General features: G+C 44.3%; 1 protein-coding gene across 3 annotated transcripts in view; it reads left to right on the top strand.

Annotated features, from left to right (window-relative positions):
* LOC129695394 (probable ATP-dependent RNA helicase DDX60) overlaps positions 1-16,000 on the top strand; it is a 139,440-nt gene extending 123,440 nt beyond the window's left edge. Inside the window, exons 32-37 of one of the 3 annotated variants that reach the window (XM_055632302.1) lie at positions 2,033-2,154; positions 3,879-4,026; positions 7,085-7,233; positions 10,014-10,165; positions 11,823-11,885; positions 15,114-16,000. In XM_055632302.1, coding sequence (XP_055488277.1) covers positions 2,033-2,154; positions 3,879-4,026; positions 7,085-7,233; positions 10,014-10,165; positions 11,823-11,885; positions 15,114-15,219 — 740 coding nt within the window. In that variant the 3' untranslated portion in view covers positions 15,220-16,000. Of the gene's footprint in view, positions 1-2,032; positions 2,155-3,878; positions 4,027-7,084; positions 7,234-10,013; positions 10,166-11,822; positions 11,886-15,113 lie in introns of those variants that run through there. The other 2 variants (XM_055632303.1, XR_008723153.1) reach the window with 2 other exon arrangements.
* Positions 16,001-16,746: the final 746 nt, after the last annotated feature.

Genomic DNA, 16,746 nt, shown 5'->3' with positions numbered 1-16,746 from the left:
AGGATTAACCTTCTCCCTCTTCACTCCAAAACGAATCTAACCAACTAAACTACCACGCAAGCAGTTAAGTTGCATAAACACGCCCAAAGACACGTCATAAATCCCACCCACATTATAACGGGCAGTCTAAAATTTAAAGGAACATGCCATCCACAATGACATGCAAAACAGGCCAAATGGCCACTACACTATGTGAGTACATTTTGCTGAACAGGCGTCTCTAATTATTAAACGAGTGTCTCTTGGGTATAAACCCAGTTTGATCAGAGCGTATTAATTTATTAATGTATTTACTTAATCTTCTTGCCAGAGTTTTAGCTAATATTTTCTGATCTGTATTTAACAGGGCGATTGCTCTGTATGATCCAGGATCTTCCAGATCTTTATCCTTTTTGGGTATAAGTGTAATAGTTGATTCAGCTAGGGTTTGTGGTAGTGTCTGTTCTTTAAATGCGTGTATATAAAGGTTATGTAAACGCGGGGAGATTACCTCGTAAAATCTTTTATAAAATTTGTTACTAAACCCGTCTGGGCCTGGTGTTTTGCCATTCTTCAATGAATTGATAGTCTCTTCTATTTCTTTAATTGAAATCTGTGCTCCTAATTCATCTCGTTCCACCACATTAAGTATCGGCAGATTACAGTTATCAAGAAAGTTTGTAATTTTTCTCATTTCTGTTGATGTTTTGGATGTATATAAATTTTGATAGAATTGGACAAATCTTTCGTTAATGTCTTTTGGAAGTGTAAACAATTCACCTTTATTTGATCTGATTTTTTTAATAGTATGGTCCTTTTCCACTTTTCTCAACTGGCGTGCTAGAAGTTTGTGTAGTTTGTCGCCAAATTCAAAATTTTCCTGTTTAGTAATTTGAAATAATCTAATAACTCTTGCAGAGAGAATTTGATTTAGCTTAAATTTTAATACTGCTATCTTATTATGTTTATCCATAACGGATCTGTTGCGTTTTCTGAGTCCAGCTGTCTGATCTGTTGTTTAGTATTTGAGGATTAAACCTCCAGAATGATTTTTTATTGTACATTGTACAGGGAGAAGGTTAGCAGGGAATGATCTGAAATAGTACTATTATGGTATTTGGGATTAGTTGTAAACGGTATTAATTTTGTGTCCACCAGAAAATAGTCAATACGTGTATAGGTTTTGATGGTGGTTGACAATAAAAGACACAAAGTGCTGGAGTAGCTCAGTCGAGTGCTGTCTGCACACAGTTTGCACGTTCTCCCCGTGACCTGCGTGAGTTTTTTCAAGGTGCTCATACACTCCAAAGACGTACAGGTTTTTAGATTAATTGGCTGCTGTAAATTCTAAATTGTCCCTAGTGTGTAGGATAGTTCTAGTGTACGGGGATCTCTGGTCAGCTCGGACTCGTGGGCCGAAGGCCCTGTTTCCACACTGTATCTCTAAAGTCTAAAGATCCATATCCCTCTATTCCCTGCACTTCCATATGCCAATCTAAAAGCCTCTTACATGCCACTCTTGTATCTGCCTCCACCACCACTCCAGGAAGCACCTCTTAGCCCCGTACATCTTCATTACACTTTCACCCTCTAACCTAATAGCTATGTCTCCTAGTGTTGGACAGTTCCACCCTCTGGGAAAAAGGTTCTGACTGTGGACAGCAAGTAAACACTCACTCAGCCTGTGAAGCTCACATCACATGAATGAACTCCAAACCAGATCCTTAGACTTTAGGGATACACCGTGGAAACAGGTGCTAGGGTCCACCGAGTCCACGTCGATCGCCGATCACCCCGTACACTAGTTCTATCCTACGCACTAGGGATAATTTACAATTTGGAGAAGCCAATTAACCTACAAACCTGCACATGTGAGGAAAGCGGAGAAAACCAACGCGGTCACAGGGAGAACGTACAAACAACATATGGACAACACCCATAGTCAGGATCGATTCTGAGTCCCTTGCGCTGTAAGGCCATTGGACGTCATTGGGCATTTTGGTGCATTTACATCATCTGTCGGTGGCCTAACACGTTGGCTCTTTTTTGACAGGTTCAAAGACTTTTTCAGAAGACGTGATGGAAACTTTAGTTCTCATCCTGGCCAACCTATTTGGCAGGCGCTATTTTCCACCATTCTTTTTGGAGCAGAAGCCTTCTTTCCAACAGTCCAAGGTGAGTGAGGTTTCATCTCTGCAAGACATGGGGGTCTCAGTCATTGAGGGTTCTTACTGAAAGACATTGAGGGTCCCTGCTGAAAGACACCAAGGATGCTCCCCCTTCCCTTGGATAAGACATCATGTCTTGACTGAACAGACATGTGACTCTGACCACAGGTTTGCAGGTTAATTAGCCCTCTGTAAATTTCATCTGGTGTGTAAGGAATGGATGAGGAATTGGGATAACATAGAAATAGTGTGAACGGGTGAATGCTGGTCGGCATGGACACAGTGCGGTGAAGGGCCTGTTTCCAGGCTGTATCTCTAAACTAAACTAAAACACTAAACTGTACCTATGCCATACTGATGATCAAACTTTCTCTATCACAATTTGAAGGACTGATGTTAACATAGAATTAGTTTGGTTTAGTTTAGAGATTACGCGCGGAAACAGGCCCTTCATCCCACCAAGTCCGTGCCGACTAATCAATCACCCCATTTTCTAGCACTGTCCTACACTCTAGTGACTATTTACAATTTTTTTTAAACTGAAACCAATTCACCTACAAACTTGTATGTCTTTGGAATGTGAGAGGAAACCGGAGCACCCAGAGAAAACCCACGCGGTCACAGGTAGAACATACAAATTCCATACAGACAGCACCCAAGGTCAGGATCGAACCTGGTTCTCTGACGCTGTGAGGCAGTAACTCTTACCGCTGCCACTATTGTGTTATATTTACACTGTATTACAGTGAATGGGTGATGGAAAGTCAGTGGGTCAGGCAGTAAATGTGGCGAGAAATAAACAGATAACGTTTCATAGAATGCAGAACAGTACTGCACAAAGACAGGCCCTTCGGCACACAATGTCTGTGCCGAACATGATGCCAAGCCCAACTCGTATCTGCCTGCACATAATCAATATCCCTGTGTATATCTCTGTATATCCATATGCCTATCAAAACATATCTCAAATCCCACTATCATATCTGCCTCCACCACTGCCACTGGCAGCATGTTCCAGGCACCCACCACCCTCTGTGCAAAAAAAACCTTGCCCAATACATCTCCTTTAAACCTTGACCTTCTCACATTAAAGCTATGCACTCTCGTCTTTGATACAAAATGTCATCTGCGTATTTCCTCCACAGATGCTGCCTAACTTGTTGAGTTTAGAGTTTAGTTTAGAGATACAGAATAGAAAGGTTCTTCGACTCTCTCAGTCCATGCCAACCATCGATCACCTTTTCACAGAGGTTCTATGTTCTCCCACTTTCGCATCCAAACCCTACAAACTGGCGGAAATTTACAGAGGCCAATTAACTTAAAAAAAGGCAGGTCTTTGGGATGTGGGATGAAATTGGAGTACCCAGAGGAAATCCACGCAGTCAGGTGGAAAACGTGCAAACTCCACGCAGACAGCACCCGAGGTCAGGATCGAACCCAGGTCTCTGGTGCTGCGAGGCAGCAGCTCTTGATTAGTACGAGTGTCAGGGGTTATGGGGAGAAGGTGGGAGAATGAGGTTGAGAGGGAAAGATTGATCAGCCATGGTTAATTGGCGGAATAGACTTGATGGGCCGAATGGCTTAATTCTGTTCCTATCACTTATGACCTTATGAAATCAAGCGGCTGTGCAGTGCGTCGCCCATTTGGCACAATGGTGCAGCTGGCAGATGGACAGAGTTCTGCCAGCACTTTGTGCTTTACACACAGTTGAATCCTTGTTTTGTGTTTAGGTATTCCTGAACGATCTTCCCAAAGAGTTTGCTGTCGCAGTCAATGAGTACAACAGGAATGCTCTCCACGTCTTTGGAAACTTCCTGCTCACCATCTCACGGCAGGTTGACCTGGAAGAGGAGTTTAAGCTTCCCCTGACAAACACATGTAAGCACCTCATATTCTTCCTGGGTAGCTCACAATCTAACGGTATGAACATTGAGTATGTAGGAAGGAACTGCAGACAGACACAAAAAGCTGGAGTAACTCAGCAGGTCAGACATTCAACTCTAGAGGAAGGGAATGGGTGACGTTTCGGGTTGAGACCTTTCTTACGACTGAGAGTCAGGGAAAAGGAAATGAGAGATATAGACTGTGATGTCGAGCGATATAGAACAAATGAATGAAAGATATGACAAAAGGTAGCAATGAGAAAATAAACAAGCCATTGTTAGCTGTTGGTTAGGTGAGAACGAGTTTTGACAATGAGACTCATCAGGATGACTTTGAAGCTGGTGCAACTTGGGTGGGGGAGGGATGGAAAGAGGCGGAATGCTAGGGGACAAGGAACTGCAGATGCTGGTTTATACCGAAGATAGACACAAAGTGCTGGAGTAACTCAGTGGGCCAGGTACCATCTCTGAAGAGAAGGAATAGGTCTTCTTCTTCTTGCGAATGAAACATAAATAAACCAAAGGAATAGTTAGATCTCAAGCCGGGTGTTGAGCAGCCAGGTTGTTGTCTCTGCGCCAATGTCTGCCAAGCCCTGAGCTCCCTGGTAACTCAACGGGACAGGCAGCATTTCTGGATAGATGGAATGGGTGACGTTGTGGGTTGAGACCCTTCTTCAGACTAAGAAAGTGATATGTAGAAAGCGGTCATTTAATCAGGTTTAATGGCATTTGTGTCCAGCATTGCCCATGGATTACCAGTTGGCCTGGTGTATGGGAATGTCATTGGGTTTATTGAAGGTCAGAAAACTGCAGAGACTGGAAATTGGAATCAGAAGCAGATCAGGAGCATCTGAGAGAAGAGAAACAGAGACAATAGGGAGGCACAGTGGGGAAGCAGAGGAGTTGCTGCCTCACAAGCACCAAGGACTCGGGTTCGATCCTGACCACTGGTGCTGTCTGTACAGAGTTTGTACATTCTCTCCATGACTGCGTGGGTTTTCTCCGGGTGCTCCGGTTTACTCCCACATTCCAAGGACGTGCAGGTTTGCAGGGAATAAGTCAATTGCCTTCCGTAAATTGTCCCTAGTGTGTAGGATGGAACTAGTGAACGGGTGATCGCTGGTTGGCACGGATGCGGTGAGCAAACATGTCTGTTTCCAAACTGTGCACTAAACTAAACGACAGGGAGACTGTAAACTCCACACAGGCAGCAGCTGGTGAAGAAGTCATCTAGTTAAAAGGTTAACGAGGGCACTTAGATGACAAAGTCCAGAAGCACAGTATGATGATGGAGCCCTGGAAAATGTTGGAGAACAGAGAGATCTGGGAGTCTACTTGTATCGTTCCCAGAAAGTAGCAATGCAGAAGACCAGTATGGTGGAGAAGGCAGAATGTGGAAACAAAGAACTGCAGATACACAATAGGACACAAGGCGCTGGAGAAACTCGGCAGGTCAGGCAGCATCTCAGGTGTGTTGTTCTGGTCACCCAACCACAGACTTTACTACATCAGAGAGGGTGTAGAAGAGATTCACCAGTTGTTTCCTGTTTGCCAACCAATTTTCTATCCATGTCAGCACTCCACCCCCAATACCATGTGCCCTCATTTTGCCCACTAATCTCCTATGTGGGACCTTATCAAATGCTTTCTGAAAGTCCAGGTACACTACATCCACTGGCTCTTCCTTGTCAATTTTCATAGCTACATCTTAAAAACAATTCCAGAAGATTAATCAAGCATGATTTCACCTTCGTAAATCCATGCTGACCCGGACCGATCCTGTCACTGCTAACCAAATGTGTGGTTATTTCATCTTTTATAATTGACTCCAGCATCTTCCCCACCACCGATGTCAGGCTAACTGGTGTATAATTCCCTGTTTTCTCTCTCCTGCCTTTCTTAAAAAGTGGGATAACATTAGCTACCCTCCAATCCACACGAACTGATCCTGAGTCTATAGAACATTGGAAAATAATCACCAATACATCCACGATTTCTAGAGCCACTTCCTTAAGTACCCTGGGATGCAGACCAAGAGGCACTGGGGATTTATCAGCCTTCAGTCACATTAGTCTATCCAACACCATGTCCTGCCTAATGTGGATTCCCTCCAGATAGGGTGAATGCACTGAGTCTTTCAGACTCCCCAGAGTAGGGGAATAAAGAACCAGAGGATGTAAGGTTAAGGTAAGGATGGAAAGATTGAATAAGAACCTGGGGGGCAGCTTTGTAATCAAAGGGTGGTGGTATATGGAAAGAGCTTCCAGATGAGATAGTTGAGGGAGGCACACCACAATGTCTAAGAAGCATTTGGTCAGGTACATGGGCAGGATCGATTTAGACGGATAGGGTCCAAATGCAGGCAGGTGGGATTAGTGTAGTTGGGACTTTGGGCCGAAGGGCCTGATTCCATGCTGTATGACTATGACTCTAATTTCAAAAAGGTGTTTGATTCATTTTTTGGAACAGAGAAAGGTATAGGGCTATTGGTTAAGATTTGGACTTGTTCAGCAAGTCTACTAATGGGCCAGTAGGGCTGAATGGCCTTCTCCTGAATCAGGTGAGTCAATGGTCCTAAGCTGGCAACAGGTAAAAGGGAGCTCCCACTTGTGTTGGCAAGTCCAAAAGCTGCCTGACCCACTGAGTTACTCCAGCATCTTATGTTCTTTTGTCTATTAACTGGCATCTGTAGTTCCTTGTTCGGGCAGCACAGTGGTGCAGCGGTAGAGTTTCTACTTTACAACACCAGAGACCCGGGTTTGTTCCTGACTATGGGTGCTGTATATGAAGTTTGCACATTCTCCCCATGACCGCGTGGGTTCTCTCTGGGTGCTCCAATTTCCTCCCACGCTCCAATGATGTGCAGGTTTGTAGGTTAATTGTCTTCGGTAAAATTGTAACTACTAGTGTGATGGATAATGCTAGTGTAGGGGGCAATCGCTGGTCGGCGTGGACTAGGGGGGCTGAAAGACCTGTTTCTGCACTGTATTTCTAAAGGTTGAGTAATGCCCGCTAGTGTGAATGCACCAACATGAATATATTTTTACTTGCAGCATTCATGCGTTCCCAGGTGTCAGAGGTCACTGAGTTCATCACAGATTTGTCTAAATGCTTAAACCGTCAGGTTACAGGAATCTCACCGTTCGCTTGCTTGTCCGGGCACACTGACCACGATCTGTTCAACAATTACGATTTAGATAAAGTAAGTCAGCAGTATCAAAGCGGGAGGAATGGGCAACAAGGAATGCTAGGACTTATTAGTGCGGAATGTTGATTCCACTGTGGTGGATGTTTATGTTAAACTTTATTTTATGTGCAGTGTGTATTTTTGCTTTTTACTTAGTATGGTTGAATGGGAACTCAAATTTCACTGTACCTTAGTTGGTATATGTGACAATTAAATGGAATCTTGATCTTGAATCTAGTCAACTGGAAAGGCTAGAACACATTCCACTCACCTGAATGGCTGCGAGATTACATAAGACATGAGATAGAGGAGCAGAATTCGGCCATTCGGCCCATTGAGTCTGTTCCACCATTCAATCAAGGCTGATCTATCTATCCCTCTCACCTCCATTCTCCTGCCTTCTCCCCACAACCTCTGATGCCCTTATTAATCAAGAATCTATCAATAACCGCTTTATAAAATGACTTAGGTACACAAAGCTGGAGAAACTCAGCGGGTGCAGCAGCATCTATGGAGCGAAGGAAAAAGGCAACGTTTTGGGGACAAACCCTTCTTCAGACTGGTAAAATGACTTGGCCTCCACTGCCGTCTGTGACAATGAATTCCACAGATTTACCACTCTCTGGCAAAATAAATTCCTCCTCATCACCATTCTAAAGATATATCCTTTCATTCTGAGGCTGTGCCCTGTGTTCCGAAACTCACCTAATCAGTGGAAAGACTTTCCATGATTACAATCAAAATTGTCCACAGCATACAGGCACAGAATGAAGGAATAGACACAAAATGCTGGAGTAACTAAGTGGGACATGCATAGCATCTATGAATCGAAGGAATGGGTGACATTTCGGGTCGACCTTTTTTTTCTTTTGTTTTCACACAGACCTGAGAAGTCAGAGGGTAGTAGGACGTTCAGCTATATTTAAGAGGGAGTTAGATGGCTAAGGGGATCAGGGGGTATGTAGAGAAGGCAGGTACGGGATACTGAAATGATCAGACATCAAATTGAATGGGGGATGCTCAAGGAAAATGTAGAATTTCGATAGCTAGGGAAAGGTGACGGAGACAGAGAGATATGGAAGGGTAAGGTGTGAAAACGAGACATCAAAGGGGATGTTCAAGGAAAATGTAGAATCGATAGCTAAGAAAGGTGACAACAAAGCATACTGTACAAAGCATACAGAGATAGAATTTGATCAGGAAGACAGTCAGACTGATCGGAGAACAAGGATGGGGGAGGGTTGGAGAGAGAGGGAAAGCAGGGGTTACTTAAAGTTAGAGGTCAACATTCATACCGCTGGGTTGTAAGCTACCCAAGCAAAATATGAGGTGCTGTTTCTCCAATTTGTGTTGTGACTCACTCTGACTGTACATATCAGAGTTCTTGGTAGTGGGTTTGGACTTGATGGGCAGAAGGGCCTGTTTCAATGCTGTATGACTGAGTCCAGGCTCACCCATTTAATTAAATTATCAGTGATTTTAAATGGTTATTGGTAAACATAGAACAATACAGCACAGGGACGGGCACTTTGGTCCTCAATGTTTGCACCGAACATGATGCCAAATTAAACTGATCTCATATGCCTGTGCATGATCCACATCTCTCTTTTCCCTGCACTTCAATGTGCCTATCCAAAGGTTTCTTAAACGCCACTATCCATACCTACCAACTAGTCCGATTTTATCCTATTTGTTCCGATTTTTAAGTTAAAAAAAGTATGTAAAATCAGAACAGGACGATTTTAAAATGAGGGGGAAAAAATGGCCAATCAACCGCTGTCTCTAACGGGGCTGCATCCAATCACCGACCAGCTTCCCTTAATATTCCCGTCCAATCAGCTGCTATCTCCAATGGCATTCTGTCCAATCACATAATGCGCTGGTCACTTGGCGGCCAATCAGACGCTGTCTCCAAGGGGCGCTGTGGCCAATCACTGACCAGCTTCCCTTACTGAAGCAGAAGATGGCTGCAGCCAACACTTTTTCTCTGTTTTTTTGCACACAATGCTAAGCAAAGAGACATTTCAGGTAGCATTCTTTGTAAAGATTTTTTTAGCTGTATGGTCATTTATTTCATGAAATATTTATCTTTTGGGGGTTATGCCGAGGTGAGAGAGAGAGAGAGCGTGAGAGAGAGAGAGAGAGAGCGAGAGAGAGAGAGAGAGATTCCAGCCTCTTAATGACTTCTGATTAGGTAATGAGCTACCAAATGACTTTCAATGATAAACTTCTGGACAAATGCAAGAAAGCAGGTACGACATAAAATACACAATAAACTGGATTACGAATACACAATAAACAAGTTATGCATTCTTTTACTCTTACATGGGTATGACCGCACATAAAAAAAAAAAAAAAAATCAGCAAAATGGCTCCGCGTAAAAATACTGATTTCCTCAGCAAAATACTGATTTTCAGGTACTCGAACGCTGAATTGCTCTGACAAAACTTGGCACCTCTGAATTTATCGTGATATTGGCAAACTACTTAAAAAATCCTTAAAATCCAGGAGCTCAGGCCTAATGAGCGAGCGCCTTCGGCCTCCACCAGCACCCCTGGCAATGCGTTCTAGGTCCCCACCACCCTCTGTGTAAAATATACTTACCCTGCACATCTCCATTAAACTGTCCCCCTTCTCACCTTAGAGCTGTGCCCTCTAATGGTGGACATTTCCACCCTGGGGAAAAACATTCTGACTGTCTACCCTATCATTGCCCCTCGTAATTTAAGCAAAATAAAAGAGTAAGGAATGGAACAAAGCTGAAGTTGTGTCATAAAATTTGTATTACTTTCAGATTATTTTCCGCACACTTGGTATTCATATGAATAACATCCCCATTCTGCCCTTGAGGCGCTACGATAGGCAAGGAAGACACATGCCTCTCAACGCATATGCTCTTGACTTCTACAAACACGGCAGCTTGCATGCTTTGTCCAAAGACAACGGGTAAGAATTCTTTGTCATGGATATGGGGCAGCACAAGGTGTATCACTCGCAGTAAGGTAAAGTTGCTGCCTCCCAGCGCCAGGGACCCAGGTTTAACTTATTAAGTATTGAAGCTATCTGTGGAAATGTGTGGTGTTATGTCTGTCTTGAAGCTGTTGTGGCACTGTAATTTCCTGTAAAGGATTATTAAAGGTTATTCAATTCAATTCAATTCAAATCAATTCAATTCCGTCCTGACTACGGTTGCTGCCTGTACAGAGTTTGCACGTTCTCCCTTTTCCCCGGGTGCTCCGGTTTCCTCCCACACTCCAAAGACATGCAGGTTTGTAGGTTAATTGGCTTCGGTAAGATTGTAAATTGTCCCTATTGTGTAAGATAGCGCCAGTATACAGGGTCGGCGCAGACTCGATAGGCTGAAGGGCCTGTTTCTGCTCTGTACCTCTCCGTACTTTACATTAAAATCTGAAATGTATTTTGTGTTGGAGGCACCTTATCTTCAAGCTGGAGGCATTGCAGCCTCTCAAGTTCCACGCTGAACCTGACCCTTTCAGATAATGGTTAGCTTACTGGACCAAGAGCTAGAAGTTAGGACCTTCAGGCAAATAAGTGTGAGGTGTTTCAGTTTGGGAAGTCAAACCAGGCTGGACCTTCACAGTAAATAGTAGGGGTCCAAGCATGTATGTAGAGCAGAGGGATCTAGGAATACAGGTACAGAGTTCCCTGTAAGTGGCAAGGCAGGTAAATAGGATGGTTAAGATGGCTTTTGGTACATTGGTCTTTATCAGTCATGGTATTGGGTATTAAAGTTGAAATGTTATACTACTGTGGTATAACATGTTGGTGAAGCCCTGTTTGGAGTATTGTGTTCTGTTTGGGTCACCCTGCTAAAGGAAGGATGTCATTAAGTGTGCAGAGAAGATTTGCGAGGATGTTGCTAAGGCCCAATGGCCTGAGCTATAGGGAGAAGTTGGGCAGGCTCGGACTTTATTCCTTAGTGCACAGGAGGCTGATGGGTGATCATATAAAATGGGGGCCTCAGCGGCAGAGAGAGCCTCAGTAGCGGTGGGCCTCGCAATCGACCCACGATTGGGGGCATCGCCGTGAGGGATGGTGGGAGAACAAAGGGGACCTAGTGTGGGGGAGGGTGGTGGGGGCACTGTAGTTTTAGAATCATTTGCCCCAGGGATTACTCTTTGTTCATTTGTTCCGGCTAAGGCCCCATGCACATGGTAGCCAGCCAACAGTTGCTTGTCTTTTTTTTATTTTTCACTTTTAATTTAATTTTAATTTCAGCTAGAGTGTGATCCTGACCACCTATCTACCTCATTGAAGACCTTTAAAATATCTTTAATTGGACATAATCAGACTTTAATGTTATATTTTGCACTAAATGTTGAACCCTTTATCCTTTATCTGTACTCTTGATTGCAATCATGTACAGTCTCTTCTTTGACCAGACAGCATGCAAAAAAATGTTTCACTGTACCTCAGTACGATTGACAATAATAAACTAAACTAAACTGATCTTTCCCCTCATTGCCTGCCACTGCTGATCTTTACCTACTCAAAGTCTATTGTATGATGCTATAAGGACTGCATAAAAGTGAGCTATTGTTTTGCCAATGGTAACAATGAAACCTGTTATTTCATTCCACAGAATAAATAGGGGGGATGCCTATGCCCTGATCAAAGATTTCACGTTTGTAATTTCTGCAATCAGGTGAGGCAATTTTTTGTTCTCCAGTTATCACTGCTTGCTTATTTGACTTTTAATTAATTTTCTTTAATTGTTGATTTCATTTTAAGTAGAGAATTGAGAAGGTAGTGAACGTTTTAACTGAAGCTCATCGGGACTAGAAGAATAAATCCTGCCTCTTGAATCATAGAGCCATAGAGCATGAAAACCAGGCCCACACACCCTGGAAACCAGGCCCACATAGCCTGGAAACAGGCCCATACACCCTGGAAACAGACCCACACAGCATGAACACAGGCCCACACAGCATGAACACAGGCCCACACAGCATGAACACAGGCCCACACAGCATGGATACAAGGCCCACACAGCATGGACACAGGCCCACACAGCATGAACACAGGCCCACACAGCATGGAAACAGGCCCATACAGCATGAACACAGGCCCACACAGCATGGATACAAGGCCCACAAAGCATGGAAACAGGCCCATACAGCATGAACACAGGCCCAACCAGCATGAACACAGGCCCACACAGCATGGAACACAGGCCCACACAGCATGAACACAGGCCCACACAGCATGGAAACAGGCCCACACAGCATGTACTCAGCCCCATGCCCACATTGAACATGGAAACAGTACTCAGCCCCATTGAACATGGAAACAGGCCCAATGAGCAAGGAAACAAGGAAGAGATTTACAACAGAGAACAGGAACTGAGTGAAATCCAGATTAGCCAGAAAGTGGTGTTAGGTAAATTGAATGGATTATAGGCCGATAAATCCCCAGGGCCAGATAGGCTGCATCCCAGAGAACTTAAGGAAGTAGCCCCAGAAATAGTGGATGCACTAGTGATAATTTTTCAAAACTCTTTAGATTCTGGAGTAGTTCCTGAGGATTGGAGGGTAGCTAATGTAACCCCACTTTTTAAAAAGGGAGGGAGGGAGAGAGAAAACGGGGAATTACAGACCAATTAGTCTAACGTCGGTATTGGGGAAACTGCTAGAATCAGTTATTAAAAATGGGATAGCAGCACATTTGGAAAGTGATGAAATCATTGGACAAAGTCAGCATGGATTTATGAAAGGTAAATCATGTCTGACGAATCTTATAGAATTTTTCGAGGATGTAACTAGTAGAGTGGATAAGGGAGAACCAGTGGATGTGTTATATCTGGATTTTCAGAACGCTTTCGACAAGGTCCCACATAAGAGATTAGTATACAAACTTAAAGCACACGGTATTGGGGGTTCAGTATTGATGTGGATAGAGAATTGGCTGACAGACAGGAAGCAAAGAGTAGGAGTAAACGGGTCCCTTTCACAATGGCAGGCAGTGACTAGTGTGGTACCGCAAGGCTCAGTGCTGGGACCCCAGCTATTTACGATATATATTAACGATTTGGACGAGGGAATTGAATGCAACATCTCCAAGTTTGTGGATGACGCAAAGCTGGGGGGCAGTGTTAGCTCTGTGGAGGATGCAAGGAGGCTGCAAGATGACTTGGATAGGCTGGGTGAGTGGGCAAATGCATGGCAGATGCAGTATAATGTGGATAAATGTGAGGTTATCCACTTTGGTGGCAAAAACAGTAAAGTAGACTATTATCTGAATAGTGGCCGATTAAGAAAGGGGGAGATGTAACGAGACCTGGGTGTCATGGTACACCCATTCATTAAAAGTAGGCATGCAGGTGCTGCAGGTAGTGAAGAAGGCGAATGGTATGTTAGCATTCATAGCAAAAGGATTTGAGTATAGGAGCAGGGAGGTCCTACTGCAGTTATACAGGGTCTTGGTGAGACCACACCTGGAGTATTGCGTACAGTTTTGGTCTCCTAATCTGAGGAAAGACATTCTTGCCATAGAGGGAGTACAGAGAAGGTTCACCAGGCTGATTCCTGGGATGTCGGGACTTTCATATGAAGAAAGACTGGATAGACTCGGTTTGTACTCGCTAGAATTTAGAAGATTGAGGGGGGATCTTATAGAAACTTACAAAATTCTTAAGGGGTTGGACAGGCTAGATGCAGGAAGATTGTTCCCGATGTTGGGGAAGTCCAGAACAAGTGGTCACAGTTTAAGGATAAGGGGGAAATCTTTTAGGACCGAGATGAGGAAAACATTTTTCACACAGAGAGTGGTGAAACTCTGGAATTCTCTGCCACAGAAGGTAGTTGAGGCCAGTTCATTGGCTATATTTAAGAGGGAGTTAGATGTGGCCCTTGTGGCTAAAGGGATCAGGGGGTAAGGAGAGAAGGCAGGTACAGGATACTGAGTTGGATGATCAGCCATGATCATATTGAATGGTGGTGCAGGCTCGAAGGGCCGAATGGCCTACTCCTGCACCTATTTTCTATGTTTCTATATAACCGTACAGCACAAGCTGGCCCTTTGGCCTTCGGCCTGTGCCGAACAGGATTCTAAGACCACCTCTTATCTACCTGCGTGTGTTCCATATCCCTCCATTCCTGACATATCCATGTGCCAATCTAAAAGCCTCTTAAACCCCATTATCATATCTGCCTCAGCCACCAATCCCAATTCCAGGCGTTCTGTGTGAAAAATAAGCCCCCGCCCATCTCCTTTAAACTTTGTTCTTCTCACCTTAAAGCTAGGCCCTATTTGATTTTCCCAAAGTGCTGGAATAACTCAGCAGATCAGACAGCATGTCTGGAGAACGTGGAGAGGAAACCTTTCTTCAGACTGGGTGATTTGATTTATCAATTCTGGGGAAAAGGTTCTGACTGTCTACCCTATCTATTCCTGTCATCATTTTATATACTTCTATCCGGTCTACTCGCAGTCTCCAGCATTCAAGACAAAACAATCCAAGTCTGTCCAATTGGCAATTAAACACTGGGTCTACTCTGTGACCCCGCACGCATAGACTAGATGGGCTGCAATGCCCCTTTCTATGTTATTAACCGATTACATCCAGAATCTCTGACGATCCGCAGCGGTAGAGTTGCTGCCTTAGTGCTAGAGACCCAGATTCGATCCCGACTGTGGGTGCTGTCTGTACGTGGTTTGTATGTTCTCCCTGTGACCGAGTGGATTTTCTCTGGGTGCTCCGGTTTCCTCCCACACTCCTAAGAGGTGCAGGTTTGTAGGTTAATTGGTTTCTGTAAATCGTCCCCAGTGTGTCGGATAGAACTAGTGTACGGTTGATTGTTGGTCGGCCCGTTGGGCTGAAGGGCCTGTTACCGCGCTGTATCTCGAAATTAAACTAAACATTTTATTTTCTCAGCGTTTCTCTAATAGAACGGAGCGAGAGCGTTAATGACCCTGTTGTATTAGCTTTCGAGCAACTCAACAAGACCTACAACAAAAAGTTCCGTGCTGTTTGGAGCTAAGAAGCCAGAATGGGATTTAACCATCAATGCCCCTGTTGGTTGGGTCGACTGATGCCATCACTGAGTGCCATCAGGGGGCGCCGCAAGATGGTTGCCTCGCCAACGTTCTGTATGCGTTGTTTTCCTTCTTTGTGATTTTAGCTTGTTGTAAAATGTATGTTTTAGTTTATCTTTAGTTTTAGGCGGGGGGGGGGGGGGGGTGGGGAAACTTTTCTTATCTCTGTCCTCGACGGAGATGCAACTTTTTCCATGTCGTATCTCCGTCTGCACTGCGGCCTAACATGGTGTTGGTGGCCTCTTGCTGGGACGTCTAGAGCTCCAAAACCATGGAGCCTGGGGACTTTAACATCTCAGAGCGTGCGATCCCTTTGCCAGTGGTCGGCCTTTGGTGCTCCAACCTGCGGGAGCTGTGGACTTTAACATTGTGAAGCTCGCTGTCCCTGGCTAGGGACTGATTTCAGAAGCTCCAAGCCGCAGGAGTTTTGACCGCCCCAATGCGGGAGCTTGGACCGCCCCGACGAGGAAGCTCGATCGCCGGCTGCGGATGGTTCGACTCCCCCGACAACAGGAGGAAAGAAGATAAGACTTTATTGCCTTCCATCACAGTGGGGAATGTGGGGGAGCCACTGTGGTGGATGTTTATGTCAATTTTCTATGTAGTTGTGTGTTTTGTTGCAATTTTTGATATGATTATATGGCAAACCAAATTTCACATATGTTGCAAAACATACTTGGCAAATAAATAATGGTTATGAGGTACCAGACCCGTTGGGTTAAAGAACCTGTTTCCACGTTGTATCTCTAAACTAAACACTTTTTTTATCAGCACTTCACTATCATAACTGGCCTCTGTAAATTTCACCCAGTGTGTGGGGAGTGAATGAGAAAGTGGAATAACATAGAACTAGTCCGAACGAGTGATCAACAGTTGCCTCGGACAGTGGGGCAAGGGGTGTGTTTTCACGCTGTATGTTTCAATCTTCCTATCTACCCTTCTACCTTTTGCCTTCTACCATCTTTCTGATATCTATCTTCTGCCTTCAGCTATCTATTTTCCATCATTCCATTTTCCATCTTTCTACATTCAATCTTTCTACCTTACATCTTTCTACCCTCCATCTTTCTACCTTCCATCTCTCCACCTCTCCTTTCATCTTTCAATCTTTCCAATTCCATCTTCCATCTCCCATCTATTATCATAAGATCATAAGTGATAGGAGCAGAATTAGACCGGCCCATCAAGTCAACTCCTCCATTCAATCATGGCTGGTGTATCTCTCCCTCCTAACCCCATTCTCCTGCCTCAACCTCTGACACCCATCCTATTCATCCTCTTCCCAATGCAAGTCGAGGTAACACTCTGGTGGTTTCAGCTTCCATTTTTCTGTCTATCTAAGTTCGAGTAGATTTCCATCGTGTCCTGATTCCTTCATGGGATCTCGACATCCACGGCAAGGCCGACACTTTCTGCCCTTTCCTAATTGTCCCGGAAATGGGAAGTACCTAAACTTCACACCCATGGTCCTT

Source organism: Leucoraja erinacea, chromosome 3 (assembly GCF_028641065.1).
Source record: "Leucoraja erinacea ecotype New England chromosome 3, Leri_hhj_1, whole genome shotgun sequence".
Lineage (NCBI taxonomy): Eukaryota > Metazoa > Chordata > Chondrichthyes > Rajiformes > Rajidae > Leucoraja > Leucoraja erinaceus.
The sequence above is the reverse complement of the archived record's forward strand: the minus strand, read 5'-3'. Positions and strand labels throughout refer to the sequence as shown.